We start from the raw sequence: 19,609 nt of genomic DNA, 5'->3' as shown, positions 1-19,609 counted from the left end.
GTGAGGCGCTAAGCAACTCAGTGAGACCCTGTCTCTAAATATAAAATAGGGCAGGGGAGTGGCCGAGTTCAATCCCCAGTGCCCCCACTACCCAAGCCCATGCCATTACTAACTCACAAACAAAGCTAGCAATGCCAGCATATGTAACACATCAAAATGGAGCCAGTTAGGGCTGGGGTTGTAGCTCAGTGGTAGAGCACTTGCCTAGCGTGTGTGAGGCACTGGGTTCGATCCTCAGCACCACATAAAACTAAATCAATAAAATAAAAGTATCTTGTCCATCCACAACTAAGAAAGAAAAAAAGAAAAAAAATGTAGCCAGTTAGTTGAAAAGAGAAGATTAAAGGACTCATGGGACTGGGGTTGTGGTTCAGCAGTAGAGCATCCTCAGCACCACATAAAAATAAATAAATGAAATAAAGGTATTGTGCCCAACTACAACTAAAAAATAAACATTAAAAAAAAATGAACAAAGATTCAAAGAATGATGATCTCATTTGCTCAGAAAAGTTACAAAAAAAATTTTAAGTGAATAAAAAATTAAAAAACTTAAAATCTATAAAATTTGGCAGAAATCATTTATGTATATATTCAGCTACTAAATATTTACTGACTGCAAGTACTAATCAAGAAGTTCTTACCTACTGAGGAGTTATTATTTACATATTGAGAGAGCAGATCTTCATCAGCTTGTTCATGCTTTTCATTAGGAGCAGAGTCTTTCTTGGAAAAGCTACTGTTGTTCTTTTTTGAAAGAGCTGTTTTGCTTTCAGGCTGATCTGAAACTGGAATTTCTACTGGCTGGTAGTTAGCATGAATATATGGTTCTTCAGGAAGCATATAACCTTTACTAAAACACTCTAGCAACCATTTTGCTCCCACTACATGCGGCCTACAAAAACAGCACATAGTTATATATTAGTTTAAGCCACGAAGACCCTCATCCCACTTGCCACGTAGTTCCCATAGTTGCATGGACATGCATTTTTTTTTTTTTCCCCTAATTTTATTTTGAGACAGAGTCTCACTAAGTTGCCCAGGCTGGCCTGGAACTTGCAATCCTCCTGCCTCAGCTTCCTGAGTCGCTGGGATTACAGGTATGCACCACCATGCCCAGCTCAGACACGCAATTTTAACAAAAATCATTACACAGTAGAAATTGTTTTGAATTAAAAATTGGCAAAACCTGTGGGCTGATTTATTCCAAAACTGCTTCAATTCATCATCATAATCTCCCACAATAACATGAGTTACATCTTCATTAAGTTGATTAAAACGAACTCCACCTCCACTGTTAATAAGTCTTCTCAGTTTATCTAGCTTTCTTCCACTAAAACCACAAAGATATATCTGTAAAGAAAGAAAATATTTGTTTTAATGTATTCAAGATGCTTTATTTCTTAAGAGGAACAAACTTCTCAAAAACATCTAAATTCACAGTGTATAAATAAGACAGCTTGTGTACATTTTAGGATCCATTAAAAAATGAAGTATATTATAAAACTGATTTTTAAAATAATTTCTTTATAATCCCACAGTATTATTATATTAGTGCATAAAAATTTCTAATATTCAGGTAGCTTCTTAAATTGTGAAGGTCTCACTACATGTAGGTTTTAAAGTAATTATAGAAACAATCTGTAACTGCTTGTAAATTCAGAAAATCTAGATTTAAATTCTTGTTTTCAGATGCCACTGATTATAGACTTGGGGAAAGTTCCTTAAGCTGTTTTGCCAGTTTTCTTACATAAAAGTTGAGGTCCTCCCTCCCCACATAGAATTGATTAAACAAAAAATAAGTGTCAAAGAGCAGAATATAATGCTTTGAGGATACTATGTATGCGATAATTGATTCTAATTTATTTTTAGGATATTCATATATTTAAGCTTATTTAATCAATATAATAATCTTTTCTACCTCTATTTTATAAGAGATATCTTTCTTAATTTAAAATTTTAGGGGATTGAAGTCAGGAGCATTTTACCACTGAGCTATAACCCCAGATTTTTTTATTTTGTGACAGGGTCTCACTAAGTTGCTGAAGCTGGTCTTGAATTTGCAATTCTCCTGCCTAAGCCTCCTGGGTTGCTGAGATTATTGGTGTGTGCCAGCAAGCCTGGATAAAATATCTTCTTAAGAAATTAAAAATGACAAATCTATTCCTAACTGTGTTTATATACAAACTAAATCATCTGCATTACAAGAATCTATCTTAACAAAAATCAAGAAATATATACTTCCTATGTGTAAATCATATCTAAACTTAGTATAACACAGGCTAAAAGAATACCCAAAAAACTTTCTGTTCACCAATAAGCTGGTAAGTTTTAAAAGTATAGAAGGGTAAGGTAATTTGCCCAATTTCCCTTAACAAAATATGGTAAATTTTTGCCACTCTGTGAGAAATAACACACAGCCAAGTCATTCTACAAATAGAAATACATTAAGGAAGCATTCAGATCAAGAAAATCTGAAAAAGTAAAACATGATATAATGCTTCCCTCAAGGAACTTACAAGATAGTTATTCATACACTAAAACATTAAATAACCTAAGAAGTACTAAACAAAGTAGTGGCTTTAATGATCCATGTATGTGACTCTGAACAAGAATTTTAAGACTCTAAGTATTAACCTCAACATAATATATACCTTAAGAGTTATTTATGAGAATTAAGTGAGTATAAACAGCATATTAACATATATAAAATGATTAGCAGTATTAATACACTGTAAACACTTAACAAATGAGTTACAAATGAAAAGTAAGTAGTTCAGATAAAGCCTCAAAATACAGTAAACACAAAGATAAATGTAACTGGAAGGGTTCAGAGATGAAAAATGAAATAAACTTCAAAAAGTGAAATGAGGGTAGTTAAAAAAGAAAAAGAAAAAAAAAGTGAAATGAGGGTTGGGATTGTAACTCAGTGGTAGAGCACTTGCCTAGCATGTGTAAGGCACTGGGTTCAATTCTTAGCATAGCATATAAATAAATAAAGGTCCATTCACAACTAAAAATAGATTTAAAAAAGAAAATAGTGAAATGAACTTCAAAGGATAAAGAATGAAGGTACAGGGCTGGGGATATGGCTCAGCTGATAGAGTGCTTGCCTCGAATGTACAAGGCCTGAGTTCAATCCCCAGAACCACAAAAAACAAAAACAAAAGCAAAAAGGTACATCCCAGACAAGGGGATGAGGGGATGTTCACGACCAAGGAATGGGCATGGCAAGTGTATCTTCTTAGTTTACTAGACCATTTATACAGATAAAGAGCAAGCCCAACTATGAGGGATCTTCAAAGTTGAGCTAGGGCCAGGCACAGTGGTGCATGCCTATAATCCCTGAAAATTCAGGAGGCTGAGGCAGGAGGATCACAAGTTCAAGACCAGCTTCACCCACTTACAGAGGCCCTAAGCAACTTAGCGAGACCCTGTCTCAAAAAATAAAATGAGCTGGGAATGTGGCTCAGTGGTTAAGTGCCCTGGTTTTAATCCCTGGTACCAAAAACAAAACAAAACAAAAAATCAAAGTCAGGCTAGGGAGTGCAGAGGTATGTTATCACTTTGCATTTATTACATACTAAAGACGTACCCGGCAACCATCTAATAAATCTTCAGGTGCTTGAAATGCACTGACATCCAGATTTTCTAGACTGTCAAGCGAAGACTCCAATTTGCTATTAAGAACTGAACTGCATATTGATTCATTTATGCAACTTCCATTTATGTTTGAAATATGGCTAACATCTGAAAGAGTACGGCCTACATATTAAAAAACAACAACAATAAAAAAAGATAAGTTCCTGGAGATAAAATAATTGATTAAATATTTTCTTATAAACTAATTTTTCCTATAATCAAAGGATTATTAACAATTCCTAAAGAATCAGGTTTTTACTGAAATCTTGTGTCAAAATATGAAAAGAAAAAAATGAAATTAAGTCTCCTACTTTATTTAAATGAAAAAATATTTAATATGTGTTCATAATCATGGTTTCTTTCCCATGAAAATGTGAACCTGCTGGCCTTAAGGTCCAAACAGCTTACATTTGAAAAAACTTTATAACAATATTTTGCCAACATGGAGCTTATAAAATAAGAGTTGTTTTAAGGTTTAGATAGATAGATAGATAATCTGTAACAATCACAGTAAAAAAAAAAAAAATTTAATTCTCTTATTTTAAGTCTCCATCTATTGTGTTCTTAATGTTTTTGCATTATATTAGAATATGGAAGAAAGCAATCATTCATTCTAAAAAGAAATAGGAGTGGTTCTGAACTCATTTTTTATATAATTTGGCTATTTTATTATACCATTTTTGCCTAGGTGCATAGGGGAAAATATAAAAATTTCCTACCATATTTCAGGGATCCTATTAACAAATCTTTGCTGGGGACTGAACCCAGGTCTCCTGCATACTACACAAGTAACCTACCACTGACCAACATCCCCAGCATGACATTATCAATTCACACATGGAAAAATGATCAGACGTACTATCAATTGTATGGACTTGGCCAGTGGGAGTTGAAGTGTCAGGCATACTCTTTGTTTCTGGTCTAGGTTCCATCTTGTATATAGATTCGTCCTGACAAAAACCTTTCTCAACGCTGTCAAAAAACCATTGCATGGTGACACAATGTACATTCCATCTCTTGGCACATTCATATTTCTGACCTGTTGTGTAGGGAAATGCAAACCATTAAAATCCGTTTTTGCAGAAATTTTCGAATTATAATAGGTAATTCAAAAATGTACCTGAAACAAAATTAAGGGTTACCAGTAATTACTCTTACTTTTCAGTATGCCAATAACATGTTAAAAGGCAATATTTCAGCTGGGCGCTGTGGCGCATGCCTGTAATCCCAGCAACTCAGGAGGCTGAAGAAGGAGGATCGTGAATTCAAAGCCAGCCTCAGCAACTTAGCAAAGCACTTAGCAACTCAGCAAGACCCTGTCTCTAAATAGGTCTGGGTTGTGGCTCAATGGTCCAAGTGGCCTGGAGTTCAATCCCTGGTACCCCCCACAAAAGGGCAGTATTTTAGGTTATTACCTAAACATATTCTTTAGGTGTTACATAAATAGAAGTGTTACATGAGGGACTTTATCTTTTAAACAAATTGCATGAAAACATTAACTGTGGGGCAAATGATAATACTAAATTGTTTGCATAGAGACTCCCTCAATTTCTTTTTTTCTGGTTTTTTTTTTTTTTTTGTAGTTGTAGATGGACATAATACCTTTATTTTATTTGGTTATCTTTATGTGATGCTGAGGATCGAACCCAGGGCCTCACATATGCTAGGCAAGCACTATACCATTGAGCTACAACTCCAGCTCCAGACTCCCTCAATTTTCTTAAACCGGTTTCTTAATCTATAAAATGGGAATACTAAGAATTACTATGTGGCTTTTTAACAAGAATGTATCAGACAACTGGGAAAATTATAAATGTATGCAAATTAATAAATACCAACTTTGAATTGAATAGACTATTCCAGTACTGACATGATTTTACTTAAAGTCAAGGAGAAGCAGATACATGTTACGTATATACCTTTTTATTACCTTAAAAAACTTTAACACGATATATTTTGAAACAGCATCCCAGAAAAACTAAGGTCAATACCTAACATTAGAGTCACCACATGAACTTCCTTCTAATTCATGAGGAGGCAGCAGCATCAACTCTCCTCACAAGCGCTCCACAGCTGCCATACCCAAAGTTCTGAAAACTATCAATTAATCTTAATGCTTTTTCTCAAATTTTCTTTCCCATCTATTTAGCCTAAACAGAGTACAAATATAGAGATAAAGCTGAATACAGTGGTGCACACCTGTAATTCCAGCCATCTCAAGAGACTGAGGCAGGAAGAGCACACATTTGAGGTTAGCCTGGGCAACTTAGTGAGATTCTCAAAATAAAAAATAAAAACAGGCTGGGGATCTAGCTCAGTGGCAGATCACTCCTGGGTTAAATCCCTTGTGCCACAAAAAAATAAACAAACAAAAAACACATTAACAAAACTCTTCTTCATTCATTTGTACATATTTTTAAAGTACTAGTAAAAAATGTTCTCCAGAATAGAGTGGGGGAGGTAGGAGGGTAAGAGGGTTAAAAAAAATTCTCCAGGATAAATATAAAGGTTACAGAATATAAAAATTAATGTAAGTTTTAAAAAATTCTTCCTATAAATAATTAAGTAATGTGTTTAATTCTTTAAACTGCCTCATCATCTGCAAGATATATCTTTTTTTTTTTTTTTCAATACTGGGACTTGAACCCACAGGCACTCTGCCACTAAGCTACATTCTCAGATCTTTTTTTTTATTTTGAGATGGCGTCTTGCCATTCGAACTTGAGATCCTCCTGTCTTAGTCTCCCGAGTAGCCAGAAATATAGGTGTACATTACCACTCTCAGCCACCAGGTATTTAAGATACCTGGGGCTGTACCTCAATGGCAAAGCACTTGCCTAGCACAAGTGAGCTAGGAGTTCAATCCTATTTTAAGGTTCGATCCTTAGCACCACATAAAAATAAATTTTAAAAAATAAATAAAAGTATGAGGGGGAGCAAACTAGATCAATGACATCAGAAGCAAAGCCTGTTCTAAAAGATTGTAAAACATGAGATATTAGAGAAAATTGTGAATTTGTCCATTTATAAAAGTTTTACCTTTCGGTTCTTGCACAATGAGGTGTGTACACTCATTCATTTTCAACTGTCCCATGTATTGGCCTCCATGCTTAATGGTGAGTTGCTGGACTGCCCTCCTGTCTAAGCCACACAAGCCTGTCACACAGATTATGCAACCAAGAAAAATAGGGCACTTGAAATCTTCCATGTTCACATCAGTGTATCTAGTTATTTTTCTGGAGAAATTAAATGGTAAAAAGTAATAAAAATGAATATATTAAATATACCAGGTAGTTTTACGTTTACTAGGAGCACAAGGACAAACAGAAATATCACCTTTCCTCATTTTAGAATTTATAATCATTTTAAGAAAGGGAGAACTGACAAATACTTTAGAATTATACTAACTGCTCATCTAGCTCCATACATATTGCTAATAAAAAGTGATGTTTTTAGCTACTGTCTGTATTAAGAGAAAAATATGTATTTCAGTACTCTTAAACCCTTGCTAGTCAAAGTGGTACATTTTCCAAAATTAAAAGCCAAAAACACTACTTAAAAACCCTAAAGTTTGGATGGGGATATAGCTCAGCTGGTTGAGTGCTTGCCTCACATGCACAAGGCCCTGGGTTCAATCCCCAGCACCATAAACACATACAAAAAAAAGGCCATGTATGAAGATGTGAGGGAAAAAAAAAAAGAATAGTGTTACCTTAGATTAGGTAGAGAGATGTGATGGGAGGGGAGGGGAGGGGGGGATAGGAAAGATAGTAGAATGAAACAGACATTATTATTACCGTGTGTATATATGTGAATGCATGACCAATATGATTCTGCAACCTGTACACTCAGAAAAATGAGAAATTATATCCCATCTGATTCAAATGAATGATATATCAAAGTCATTGTACTGTCATGTATAACTAATTAAAACAAATTTCAAAATTTAAAAAAAAAAAGACAAAACAAACCTAAAGTTATTTGGCTGCCTATGATAAAATGGACTTTTAAGTTCTATTATTCAATATAAGTAAAACAATTATTTTTGGCAGAATAGCAACAAAAACATCATTATTATTCTGTTGTCACGCCAGGCAGATGAACTGGGAATGCAGGAACTGACATGGAGACATATTTAGATGTGCTGGATGATGTTGAAAACAAGCCCAGAAAAATGCCAATATAATTCTGTGGTGCCTGGGCTTACAGTTGTTAATTTAATTTCAGGAAAAACTTGCATGCTTCCTGAAACTGGCTCTAAGCTCCCCAAGAGACGGGACATATCCTGCTCTGCTCCCGAAATACATCTAATGTCTCACGCAGGGCAGATGTGCAAAGGATCAATTTACCTTTACTGAGTGATCACACCTTCTGATGGCTTACATATACCCCCTCTAGGAGGGACTAAAACTACCTAAATATTTCATTTATTCTCAGTCTTAACATATGGGCACAGTAATGAAGGAAAATGCAACAAAAAAGCTACAAAGTTACCAAACTGATTTTCTCAGTTTAGAAATATTTGCTGCAGAAAACAACTTTAGTATCAAAGCATTTACATTCTACTAGTGTTAAACCCACAGCCCATTTTACTCAACTTATACCCTGATAACAATCCCCTGTAGATTCTCCTAGTTTCCACTGGAGAAAAGCGCAATGACCCCATTTTGTCCCTGAATAACAAATCTAAAGAGGATGCTATAAAGCTCCCCTTTAAAAATACAGAGTACCCCAAAATAATTGAATGCATCAGTTTTTCAAAATCTTGAAAATACATAGTGTTTGTCTTACTTCTCTTGTGACTTTTCCCAAAGTGTTTTTATCCAAGAAGGAAGCAAAATAGGTTTCTTCAGATTTGCAGCAACTAAATATTTTTTGCTACCAACTTCTCCTGCAATAAGGTGAGTTACTGATATATTAAGGTCTCTGTATACTCGTCCACCCATCATTTGTACATACTTATGAACTTCATCCTGCAACCCCAAAAGAAAATATGTTAATATCAGAGCAAATATTAGCTCTTCCATTTTTATACAATATACCATAATTACATTTGTTATTGATAACCTGAATACATGTTTCTTACTATTATAAAGTCAAATAATTAATTTACATTTAGAAGATGAATACAAATTATAAATCTAAAATAACCATTTTCACTAGGTGTGGTAATGTACACCTATAATTGTAGCTACTTGGGAGGCCAAGGCAAGATCACAAGTTCAAGGCCAGTCTCAGCAACTCAGCGAGACCCTGGCTCAAAAAGGGTTAATGGTAGAGCACCCCTGGGTTCAACGCCTAGTACAAAAACAATAAAATTCTATTTCCGTGAACAGCCACACACTGCATGATGATGTTTTGGTCAACAATAGACACATATTCAATAGTGTGGGCTTATAAGATTGTACTGCCTCATAACATTATAGCCATTAAGTTTGTATAAGTATTCCCAATGATATAATTACCTAAGGACACATTTTGGACTATATTCCCACTGTTAAGCAACAAATGATTGTATTTACTCTTTTCAACTCCATGAATTTATTAAACTATGTTGCTCCTATAATATACATATTCTACATGCTTATACACATCATTTTAAAAGTATAAATTATATCCATGTAAAAAATAAAAAATATTTTACACAGTTCTTAGAATCCTGCCTTAAAGATTATCCATCTATGATGAAAAAACATTAAGTGAATATTAGTTTCCTTTTCACTAAGGAAAAAAATGAGATTTATTTTAGTTGCTACAAATCTGTGGACATTATGGACACCTACCCTTTTTTCTTTATCCAGGCTTGTACAAGATACAGTTACATCAGACATTACCATATTATAAACAGGATGTTCAGCTCTTGGGACACATCGCTGGTGATGCATGCAAAATATGACTACTTGAGGACCAACAATTCTGCAGCCAAGCTATAAAAAAGAGAAGGTTTTGTGAGCTGAGAAGGAAAAGACCACCCATCTTACAAAATTACATTTGGTAATATTTACCAATTATTTACAAAAGTTGAGGACTATTGCAGAAAAACCACCAAATTTTAGAAAAAAATCATGACCATTATATAATGTCTGAGACACACTATACATTAAGTAAATAGGCAGATATAAAACCCAAATAAACAATACAAGTCAAAAGAAAAAGCCTCCAGGAGACCTTCACTCAAAACTGCTATCAAAATTTTAATCTCTGAAATATAATCCTAATACAATAATCTTATAACAACTAGGAAACAACTACATATGCTTTTCAAATGAAGCACTAAGCCAATGAAGCAATTTCAGAGTGTAAGAGCCTATAATAATCCTAAGAAATCCACTGTCACAAAAAATGAACAACACTAGGCAATTTCTACATTGGGTTTTATATACTTTGTACCTCAACATCCTTCCAAGGAAGAACCACAAAGATTTACACTTCAAAAAAAAAAAAAAAAAAAAACTTCATTTTTCAAAGATATTGAGTTCAGAGAGTTGACAAGTCTTGCTCAACAACATACTCAAGTCACATTAAAAAAGCCTACTGTTGCCAAAGTCATCACTGAATGACTGATTTAAATATCTACAGAAAAAGCATTAGCACTATCTTTTTTCTTTGGGTACTAGAGATTGAACCCAGAGGTGCTTAACTATTGAGCCACATCCCCAGCCCTTTTTAAAATAATTTTTTTGAGAAGATCTCGTTAAGTTGCTCAGAGCCTTGCCAAGTTGACAAAGCTGGCTTTGAATTTATGATCCTCCTGCCTTAGCCTCCTGAGTTGCTGCAATAAGGTGTGCACCATGGCACCTGGCTGATGTTACTAATTTCTACCTGATGAATAGTGGTTTTTCCAAAGGACACTAACAGCAACAGTGCTCTGGGCGAGATGGGCACTGACCTTCCATAAATGGTACAGATACTGCATCGACCTACTCTTCTATGTTTTCTTCTTCAAACAAAAATCATATCGTTGTAATCTGGATGAAATCACAGCCAGTTTAATTTTATTTCAATGCTTGTCTCTTGTCCAGACACCAAAAGGTAATGAGTCAGTAGACTTTAGAATAACAACGAAAAAAAATAAGATGGCTCATTGGTATGTTAGCAGTAGTAATACCCAAAATGCTCCCTTCAAAGATAATTGATCAAACTCAGTACAGGATAGAGGTACTAAAATTCTATGTGCATGAGCGCACAGAAAAGACAGGAAGTTACCAAACATTCTATTGGGATCTTTCCTACTCTACTATTTTCCCCTAAATGTTTTGCAACCTAAATTTTTAGCACAATAAGCTCTATCACTGAAATTCTTCATTACTTTAGATTTGCTTATACTAACTGAAGCTATATCCCCTTAAAAATAAAAACTACATATAATAAAAGCCTACAATAACAAAATTAGCCTTTAAAAAACATTATTCTGGTCTCCCAAACCAAAAGAATACCAATGTATTTATGATTTGCATAATACTTCATAATCAGTAAAGAATTTATGAAACAAAAACAAACCAAAAACCATCTACCATATAAGTCAGCAAACCTTTCTAAGGTGATCGAAAACAGCACCACTAAAAGGGTCACAAATATAAAGTGATCTGTCATTTTCCTTTATCTTCAATGCCTCTTCTTCTGTAATAATCTGAAGATATTCTTCTGATTGGAATTCTTTTATAGACTAAAAGAAAAAAGTAAAAAAGAATAAACCCCAAGTCAGCCCCCTGTATTTAAGTCCTACCAAGTCTTTGAAATCCACCTCAAACTACCTTTTCTTTATAGACAGCAACTATCATCTCTCACCTAGACCACTGCAGAAGCCTCCCAAGTGGTTTTTCTCTCATTCCTTCAGTATAAATCTATTCTGCACACAGCAATTAGTAATCTTTTAAAAAAGACAAATTAGACCATATTACGCTCTGCTCAGAACCCTCTAATAACTTCCCATCACACTCAGGATAAAATCCTCGTTCCTTACCATAGCCTACAGGACCACCTGATCCTGCCCTATCCTATCTCCCCACACTCATCTCCTACCTCCAATCTCCCTGGCTTGCTCTTGGCACACCCACTTCCTTGCTAAGCTAAAAAAGGCTAAGCACGACCCCATTTAGACTTAGCTTATACCTGCAGCAGAGAATATTCTTCTGCCAGGTCTTCACCTGACATGATTCCTCACTTCAGTCAGGTCTGCTTAAACGCCACCTCCTTAGAGATGCCTTCCCTAATCATACTTTTTCTTTTTGATGCTGAGTATTGAACCCAGGACCTTGCACATGTTAGGCAAAAACACTCTACCCATTGAGTTACATTCCCAGCCTCCTGATCATACTTTTTAAAATATCCTTCCTCCATCCCTTTAGTCTATTTTATGAAGAAAAATAACATTGATATTTTATGAATGCATGTATTTCTTGTCTTGTTTTTAAGAATGTAAGTTTCATGACATTATCTTGTTGCCACCATATTCTGAGCTCTCTTTCCCATTTTCATTTCCTTCTCCTCCCCAAAATATCCTCTAGAACTCCTTAACCCATTTTGCTTTTCTTCTCTTCCCATATCAATCAATATCTTATAACATATTATGTAGTTTTCTCATTTATCATCTGATTCATATTTATTTTCTGCTGCTAAAATGTAAGCTCTGAGAGAGGAGAAATCTTTCCTTGCTCTTGACCACTGATGTATTCCAACTCCTAGAGCAGTACCTATCAGATCATAGACACTTAATAAATATTTGCTGAATCAATGTACTTTATGGAAAACCCTGGTACAACTGCGTATCAAACTTTAATGTGTACTGAGGGATGTTGTTTAAAATGTGAATTCTAATTTCAAGTCCTGGTTGGGGGCCCCTATTTTTTGCAGTATAGGGGAATTGGACCCAGGACTTCACACATGCTAGGTAAGCAGTCTTAACACCAAGCTATATCCATAACTCTTTTTGGTTTTTAATTTTGAGATTTTAATTTTAATTTTGGGATGGCATTAAATTGCCTAGGCTAGCCTTGAACTTGTGATCCTGCTGACTCAGCCTCTAAAGTGGCTGGGATTATAGGTGTGCATTAATTACCACATCCATTTTAAGATTCTACATTTCTAAAGAGTCCTAGGCCAATGCCAAAGTTGCTAGGATCTGTGAGTAGCAAGGCTCTGTACCATCCTATTTTATACAGTGCACAAAGAAACATACTTTTAACAGCCAAAACTACTGAAGTGTGAACAGTATAGGACTCAATTTTTTTTCAACACGCAAGAGACCGCTCTGATTAGTAGACAAAAGAAATCTTATTAACTTTTATGAACTTCAGGTTAGCCATAGCCAACCAAAATATCATAATATATTTCAACCTCACCAAAATGCACAGATAATACTTACATCAATTCAAAATTACACAGCAATGATTTGTCTGTAGTAGCACAGACTGCAGCTAAACTATGCAGAAATTATTTCTAAGACATAAAGCCTAACAGATCAAAAATACTTAAAAACAAGCAAATGAATTCACAGAATCAGACAAATCTTTTTCAACTATTCTTACCTCAAGAGCTTTAAAAAAACATTCGGAATTTTCTGAAGACTTTAAAAACTTCACAAAAAACGGTTCTTTGTCATTTCTGGACATTTTTGAACTGTAAAAATAAAGGAACCGTTAACAAGAACAAAAATGCATTGTGTAGAAGTTAAAATGTTCAAGGCACCTATTTTTTTTTTTTTCTGTGCAGACAAGAATGCCTAAGGATAGACTTTCAGGCCTTGCTCATGAATTCGTCCATGATGTTTGCAAGAAACCCTGGAATGTGGGTGAAGTCAAGGAAAAAGATGACACACTAATCTTGCAAATCCGAGAAGGAAATTAATGTCCCTGAACTGAATACAGTCAGGGCCAATGGACATTCATATGCACTTGGCTTAAGGATACACAGATCGCATCTGTGGCTGCTGATACCCATGGCCAGCGAGGTTTGTTCATCCCTAAGTAAATAGATTTTTAAATATAAACCTGGCAGCCAGCTGACAGGTCGTGCCTCCCAAAAGGTTGGATGCTCCTGCTCCCCAGCTCCCAGACAAAGGCCTTGCTGGAACACCGCAGCCTCGTTCTTTTAGGCGTCAAAGGCCCACCCGCGGGTCCCAGGGCCGGTTACAAGGGCGGGAAACCACGGCCCCCCACGAAGGCCGCAGGAGAGGTCGCGACCCCCGGCTGCGGCGGGGAGGAGCTGGGTCCTCACTCACCTCGATGGAGCCTGGGGGTCTTCGGGAAGTGAGTTGGGGGGCGCGCAGCCCGCAGGACAGCGGCTGGGGTCGGGCGCCAGCCCGGCGCACAGCCCCCACCGCCACCGGGCGGCGCCCCCAGGCCCAAGCAAAGGCTGGAGAACCCGGAAATTGCAGAGACCAGGAACCGACTTTCGCGCCAACCGCGCGGACGCGCTACCTCTTCCGGCGGAAGTGACGCCATCGGCGTCTGGACCGGAGGGCGGGATATGCGAGGTGGGAGTAGGCGGTTCACAGACCGAGCGGCTCGCGGGAAAGTTGGGACTGTTTCGCGGTTTATTAAGGCTTAGAAGGGCGACCTGGCTCCGGGGCTGGGGTCGCAGGCCAGGGAAGGTCCTGCACGTTCAAAATAATCCAGGGGCAGAGGGAGTTACTCTTCCTGGCGCAGGCAGTGTAGCAGAAACCCTATATTAACCAAAACATGTGTTTGGTGTGATGTGATAATTCAATTTACCAAAGCAAGTCGTCCCATCTCCACTTTAGAGAGGTACGAAAGCGAGGCCCAAGAGAAGTTGAGTGCCAACCCTTTTTATTATTATTATTATTATTTATTATTTTGAGATAGGGTGTCACTAAGTTGCCCAGGCTGGCCTTGAATTTGCAAACCTCCTGCGTCAGCCTCCACAGGGTCTGGGATCCCAGGGTTAAGCCATGGTGCCTGGCTCTGCTAATCTGCTTTCAACCCCTTCCTAGAAAGACCTGTCAGTTGCCTCCTATCTGTTCAAGGTCATACAGCTAGTAAATGGTAGAATTAAGTTTGCATCCAGGGCTTCCAGACTCCACCGCCTGGGTGGTGGGCTGGGGATGGGGCTGAAGTGGTAGCGCCCTCGCCTGGCATGTGTGAGGCACTGGGTTCGATTCTCAGCACCACATAAAAATGAAATAAAGATATTGGGTCCACCTAAAAAAACATATACATACATATATATATATATATATATATATATATATATATATATATATATATATATATATATCTTATCACCGGCTATCACAGCCAGCAGGTCTGAAGGAAAGAAAGTCAGCGGGATGTCCTGAATGGCTGGGCTAATGCCTAGGGATCTGCGAGTTTCTGCCTCTTGACCCATTCAATGGATATCCCCATTCTCTTTATCTGCATCTGCCTTCATATTGGGGAGTTGGGGATGGAACCCAATGTTCAAATGGCAAAGAGCAGGCAGAAGTTAAAATGGACCTGTAAAACCTCATCCTATTGAAAGCCAAAGATAAACTGCTTAATGTGTCTTCTCATTTTATTCTTGAATTTTGAAACAGAAAATGACTTTAGATTGAATAATGCATTCAATGCTATGTACCTTGATTGTTTTTCTTTTTAAAGCCTAAAGATGGTAATGAGCAGGCTGGGTGTGAGTGTGCACATACACCCCTGGGAGGTGACAGATTCTTTGCTTGGCCAAAGTTTAGTCAGGCTACTGAAACTTCTCCTGGGTTTGTCAGTGAACTTCCTTGTAAAATCAGGTCAGACTTCTCTGTCCTTGATATATGATCAAATTCCCCATCCTCCAACATCCCCAGGTGATGTTTGATCTCTGGCCTGTCTTCAGCAAGAATCCTGTTGGGTTGGTTTAGCCAGAGTCCCCCTTACTCTTGATGTCACCTCTTAGAAGATTACTAAGACTTAATTACTAAATTATTAGCCAAAGACCCTCCACTCTCATCTTTGGCTAAAATTACCACTTGCCACACTGTGTTCAGTTGAGCCCAGAGTCTCCTCCAATGCAAAATCCCACTGCCATGGTTGCTGGTGACTGTACTTATCCTATTGATCCTGAATAAAGTCTGCTGTGCTGTGTTTTAATAAGTATCATTGACTTTTTTTTTTCTTTAACAAAGGTGAGTGAGAATCAGTAACACTCAAAGGTAGATACCTATTGTTGAGGAGTGGAGAAGGAAAACCTTAAGAACAAATCTACTAGAGCTGGGTGCAGTGGCTCACGCCTGTAATCCCAGCAGTAGGGGAGGCTGAGGCAGGAGGATCACAAGTTCAAGGCCAGCCTCAGCAACTTAGGCCCTGAGCAACTTAAGACTTTGTCTCAAAATAAAAAGGGCTGGTGAAAGGAAAGTGACCACAACCCTCGGAGTGACCAAGAGATCTTTATTGCAGCAGTGCAAAAGAGGAAGAAAAGAGAGAGAAAGAAAGAGCGGGGGAAGAGAGAAGAAAGAGGGGGGAAGAGCAGAGAGAGGAGAGGAGAGAGGGAAAGAGAGAGAGCAAGAGCAAGAGAGCAAGAGAGAGGGGCCCGGCAGGACGGAGTTTTTATAGCCCAAATCTAATGGGGTCTCTGGGTCTGCAAGCTGCCTTGTTGGCACAAGGTGGGTTAAGTGTTCAGACTTGACACAAACAGGTGATAAAGGACCAGACAGAGGGGGTTTGAGTGGCCAGGTCACCCTGCAGCTAACTTTGTTTGGCATGCCCTGCAGACAACTTAATTCAGCCTGTCCTGCACCTAACAGCTGGAATTGTGAATAAATAAATGTACATAAATAAAAAGAGCTCAGTGGTAGGGTGCTCCTGGGTTCAATTCCCAGGACTGAAAAAAAATTATATCTTTGAAGCTATCTATATCTACAGATAGAATATATCTCTAGATAGATAAAAGGGAATTTAAAAATAAAAAAAAAGTAGAATTTTACAAGGTTGGAAAAACTAAAGATGAGAAACCTAGCTGGGATGGTGGCACACACCTGTAATCGTAGCCACTTGGGAGGCTGAGACAGAAGAATGGTGAGTTCAAAGCCAGCCTCAGCAACTGCAAGGTGCTAAGCAACTCAGTGAGACCCTGTCTCTAAATAATATACAAAATAGGCCTGGGGTGTGGCTCAGTGTTTGAGTGCCCCTGAGTTCAATCCACAGTAGAGAGAGAGAGAGAGAGAGAGAGAGAGAGAGAGAGAAATCTGAATGAGGTTTTGCATTATAATCCATCAGTGTGGAAGAGATCTGGTTGAAGAGTATGGTCCTCACACCCAGGCTGAGTCGCCACTATCAAACATGTTAGAGAGAGGTATGGGGCCGCGGGAAGGATGTGGTGGCTCAGGCCAGTAATCCAGCAGTAGGGAAGGCTGAGGCAGAAGGATCACAAGTTCAAGGCCAGCCTCAGCAACTTAGGTCCTGAGCAAAAAAACCCACTAGAATTGGAGGGGAAAAAAAATCACAGGTCTGAAAATTGTGTCTAGGAAAGAACTGTGGGGGCAACCATTGTAGGGGATGTGGCTCTATGCTGGCTTCCTGGCAACATTGCCCAGAGCCATATAATCAAAACTTGAATTGCAGCTTATCTGAGCCTTGGGAGAGCACCCTGTGACTCCAAGGAGGTGCTAAGAGGCCTGGTCAGGAGTTGGCTTCTCATGAGAAAGTTTCTCATCACCTCCTGGGTTTTGATGAGGTATAGGGCTTTCTGGATCCATATCTCTGTCTAGAACTTGGAATATAAAAGCACTTAGCTGCCTCTAGATTTGGCTTAGCACTGGAGTCTCCCACAACTCACACTGAAGTCATGTTTCCATGTCATCCTTTTTGTTATATGGGACAAGGACACAGGGAGCTGGCATCTTTGAACTTTTATACACTCCTCAAGACTGAAAAGCAGGAAGTGCAGCTTCAAGAAACACAAACTCAGGGGAAGATGGCGGCGAGGGGAGTGCATTGCCCCCATGTGCCGCGTCACTGTGCGGGAGAATGACGAGTCAGGACAGCTAAAGGCTATCTTGTTAGGAATTTCCAGCAATAGTGGGGTGTTTCGGAACCTGGAGGAAGGATTTCCATCGCACGAGGATCGGCTACGGGGGCTCAAACGCGAGAGATTTGTCGGCACGGAGGATCACACTGCTTATTCAGCAAATCGCCCCGTGGCTAGAGTCTGCGGCGCGTGCTGGGAAACCAGGAGATAGCGACGCGGGTATACAGCGCTGCAGTTTCTGCGGGCTTCTGCCAGCCGTGCAAGCACCGTACTCAGTGCTGAATTCTGGGTTCGAGACTGGGGGAAGGAAGCGGTCCAATTTGGTTCTCCACACGGGTCAGACCACAGAGGAGGCCAGCGGCCACCATCTTGGAGAGCTGACGTCACCATCCCTGTTTTCGACTGATCGCAGCTCATTCCGCCATAGAACAGGTAATTTCAGGCTGCCATTCGCCTGCGGCTTGCAGACAAATTACTCAGGCTCAGTGCTAAATAACCCGCGGAAACTGCTTCTTGGAGCCCGCTCTTATCAGAGCATACACCGAGCACAGAGCGGCCGAGTTCCGGCTCCCGGGAACTGCTCTGGCCTAGGGCTAAGGAGCCCGCAGAAACTGCTTCTCAGTCCGGGTCCTGCTGAGTACTGTGGAGGTAAATACCAACCGAGCCTTCTTGGGCAGTGGCAACGGGACTGAGACGGGGCTTGTGAGGGCCGGTCAGGACTCACCCGTTGCTTTGGTCACCCGGCAAAGGGAACGAAATGCTGCCATTCGCATAGGATACCAACATGGCAGAGATCTGATGTCATCAGAAAGCGGCGGAGGAGAGAACTTCATTAATACCAGTGGCGACATAAACAGTTGGTCTCCTGGTAGGGAGGGTGAGTCACAGACACCGGAGTCTCTCTCGCTTTGTCGTCGAGCCAGAGGGGAGGAGCGGGGCTGCCGCCCGTGCCCGGAGCAGGCCCAGCGGTCCGCGGGCGTGGTAGGAGGGGCAGGGCAGAGCTTCCGCCGCGCCTGAAAGGTAGGCAGACCTGCGACAGACCGGCGGATCAGGCCCAGCGGCCTGCCGGTCTGGTACACACGTCACCCCAACTGGAGTAGGGGTAGAGCAGAGCCTTCGCCCGCGCCCGGATCAGGCCCAGCGGCCTGCCGGTGTGGTAGTCACGACACCCCAATTGAAGTAGGGGCAGAGCAGAAAAGCCACCCGCGCCCGCAAGGTAGGCAGACCTGCGACCGACTGGCAGAACAGGCTCAGCGACCCGCGGGTGTGGTAGACAAGTCACACCAATTGGAGGAGGGGCAGAGCAGAGCCGCCGCCCAAGCCTGCAAGGTTGGCAGACCTGCAACCGACCCGCGGATCAGGCCCGGTGGCCTGCCGGCGTGGTACACACGTCACCCCAATTGGAGTAGAGGCAGAGCAGAGCTTTCGCCCGTGCCCGGGACAGGCCCAGCGGCCCGCCGGCGTGGTAGTCACGTCATCCCAATTGGAGTAAGGGCAGAGCAGAGCCGCCTCCCGCACCCGGAATAAGCCCAGCGACCCGCCGGCGTGGTAGTCACATCACCCCAATTGGAGTAAGGGCAGAGCAGAGCCGCCTCCCGCACCCAGAATAAGCCCAGCGACCCGCCGGCATGGTAGACACATCACCCCAATTGGAGTAAGGGCAGGGCAGAGCCGCCGCCCGCGCCTGCAAGGGAGACTTTTCAACTATACAAGAGCAATATAAATATATAGGGGGGAAAATTTTTCAAAAACACAACAGTTTCACCAAGCAGAAAGAAACGCAAGCAGTATGAAAAGACAAGGAAAGAAAGGACCACAAGCAATGCAGGTCAACTCAAAATTAGAAGAGGTAACAGCTGCAGCAGGTGGAATGTCAGATAAAGAATTCAGGATATACATGCTTCAGATGATCTGGAGTATCAAGGAAGACATTAGACAGCAAAATCAGACAATGAAAGATCACTTCGACAATGAATTACACAAACAAATCTAGGAAGCAAAAGATCAACTATACAGG

At 39.9% G+C, this 19,609-nt stretch overlaps 1 protein-coding gene across 2 annotated transcripts in view; it reads right to left on the bottom strand.

Moving 5' to 3' along the window:
* The window catches only part of Topbp1 (DNA topoisomerase II binding protein 1), a 55,661-nt gene extending 41,623 nt beyond the window's left edge, over positions 1–14,038 (bottom strand). The window contains exons 1-10 of one of the 2 annotated variants that reach the window (XM_046431380.2): positions 13,859–14,038; positions 13,167–13,257; positions 11,171–11,305; positions 9,423–9,566; positions 8,431–8,612; positions 6,679–6,875; positions 4,499–4,678; positions 3,593–3,762; positions 1,187–1,350; positions 642–892 (exon numbers count right to left, since the gene is read on the bottom strand). In XM_046431380.2, the coding sequence (XP_046287336.1) occupies positions 642–892; positions 1,187–1,350; positions 3,593–3,762; positions 4,499–4,678; positions 6,679–6,875; positions 8,431–8,612; positions 9,423–9,566; positions 11,171–11,305; positions 13,167–13,250 (1,507 nt within the window). In that variant the 5' untranslated portion in view covers positions 13,251–13,257; positions 13,859–14,038. Of the gene's footprint in view, positions 1–641; positions 893–1,186; positions 1,351–3,592; positions 3,763–4,498; positions 4,679–6,678; positions 6,876–8,430; positions 8,613–9,422; positions 9,567–10,528; positions 10,688–11,170; positions 11,306–13,166; positions 13,258–13,858 lie in introns of those variants that run through there. The other variant, XM_046431381.2, reaches the window with a different exon arrangement.
* Between the last annotated feature and the right edge of the window lie 5,571 nt (positions 14,039–19,609).

This window comes from Marmota monax, unplaced genomic scaffold (assembly GCF_021218885.2).
Source record: "Marmota monax isolate L192 unplaced genomic scaffold, Marmota_monax_Labrador192_F-V1.1 WCK01_AAM20220418_F8-fsc00022, whole genome shotgun sequence".
In the NCBI taxonomy this organism is placed as follows: Eukaryota; Metazoa; Chordata; class Mammalia; order Rodentia; family Sciuridae; genus Marmota; species Marmota monax.
This window is presented reverse-complemented; position numbering and strand designations above follow the sequence as displayed.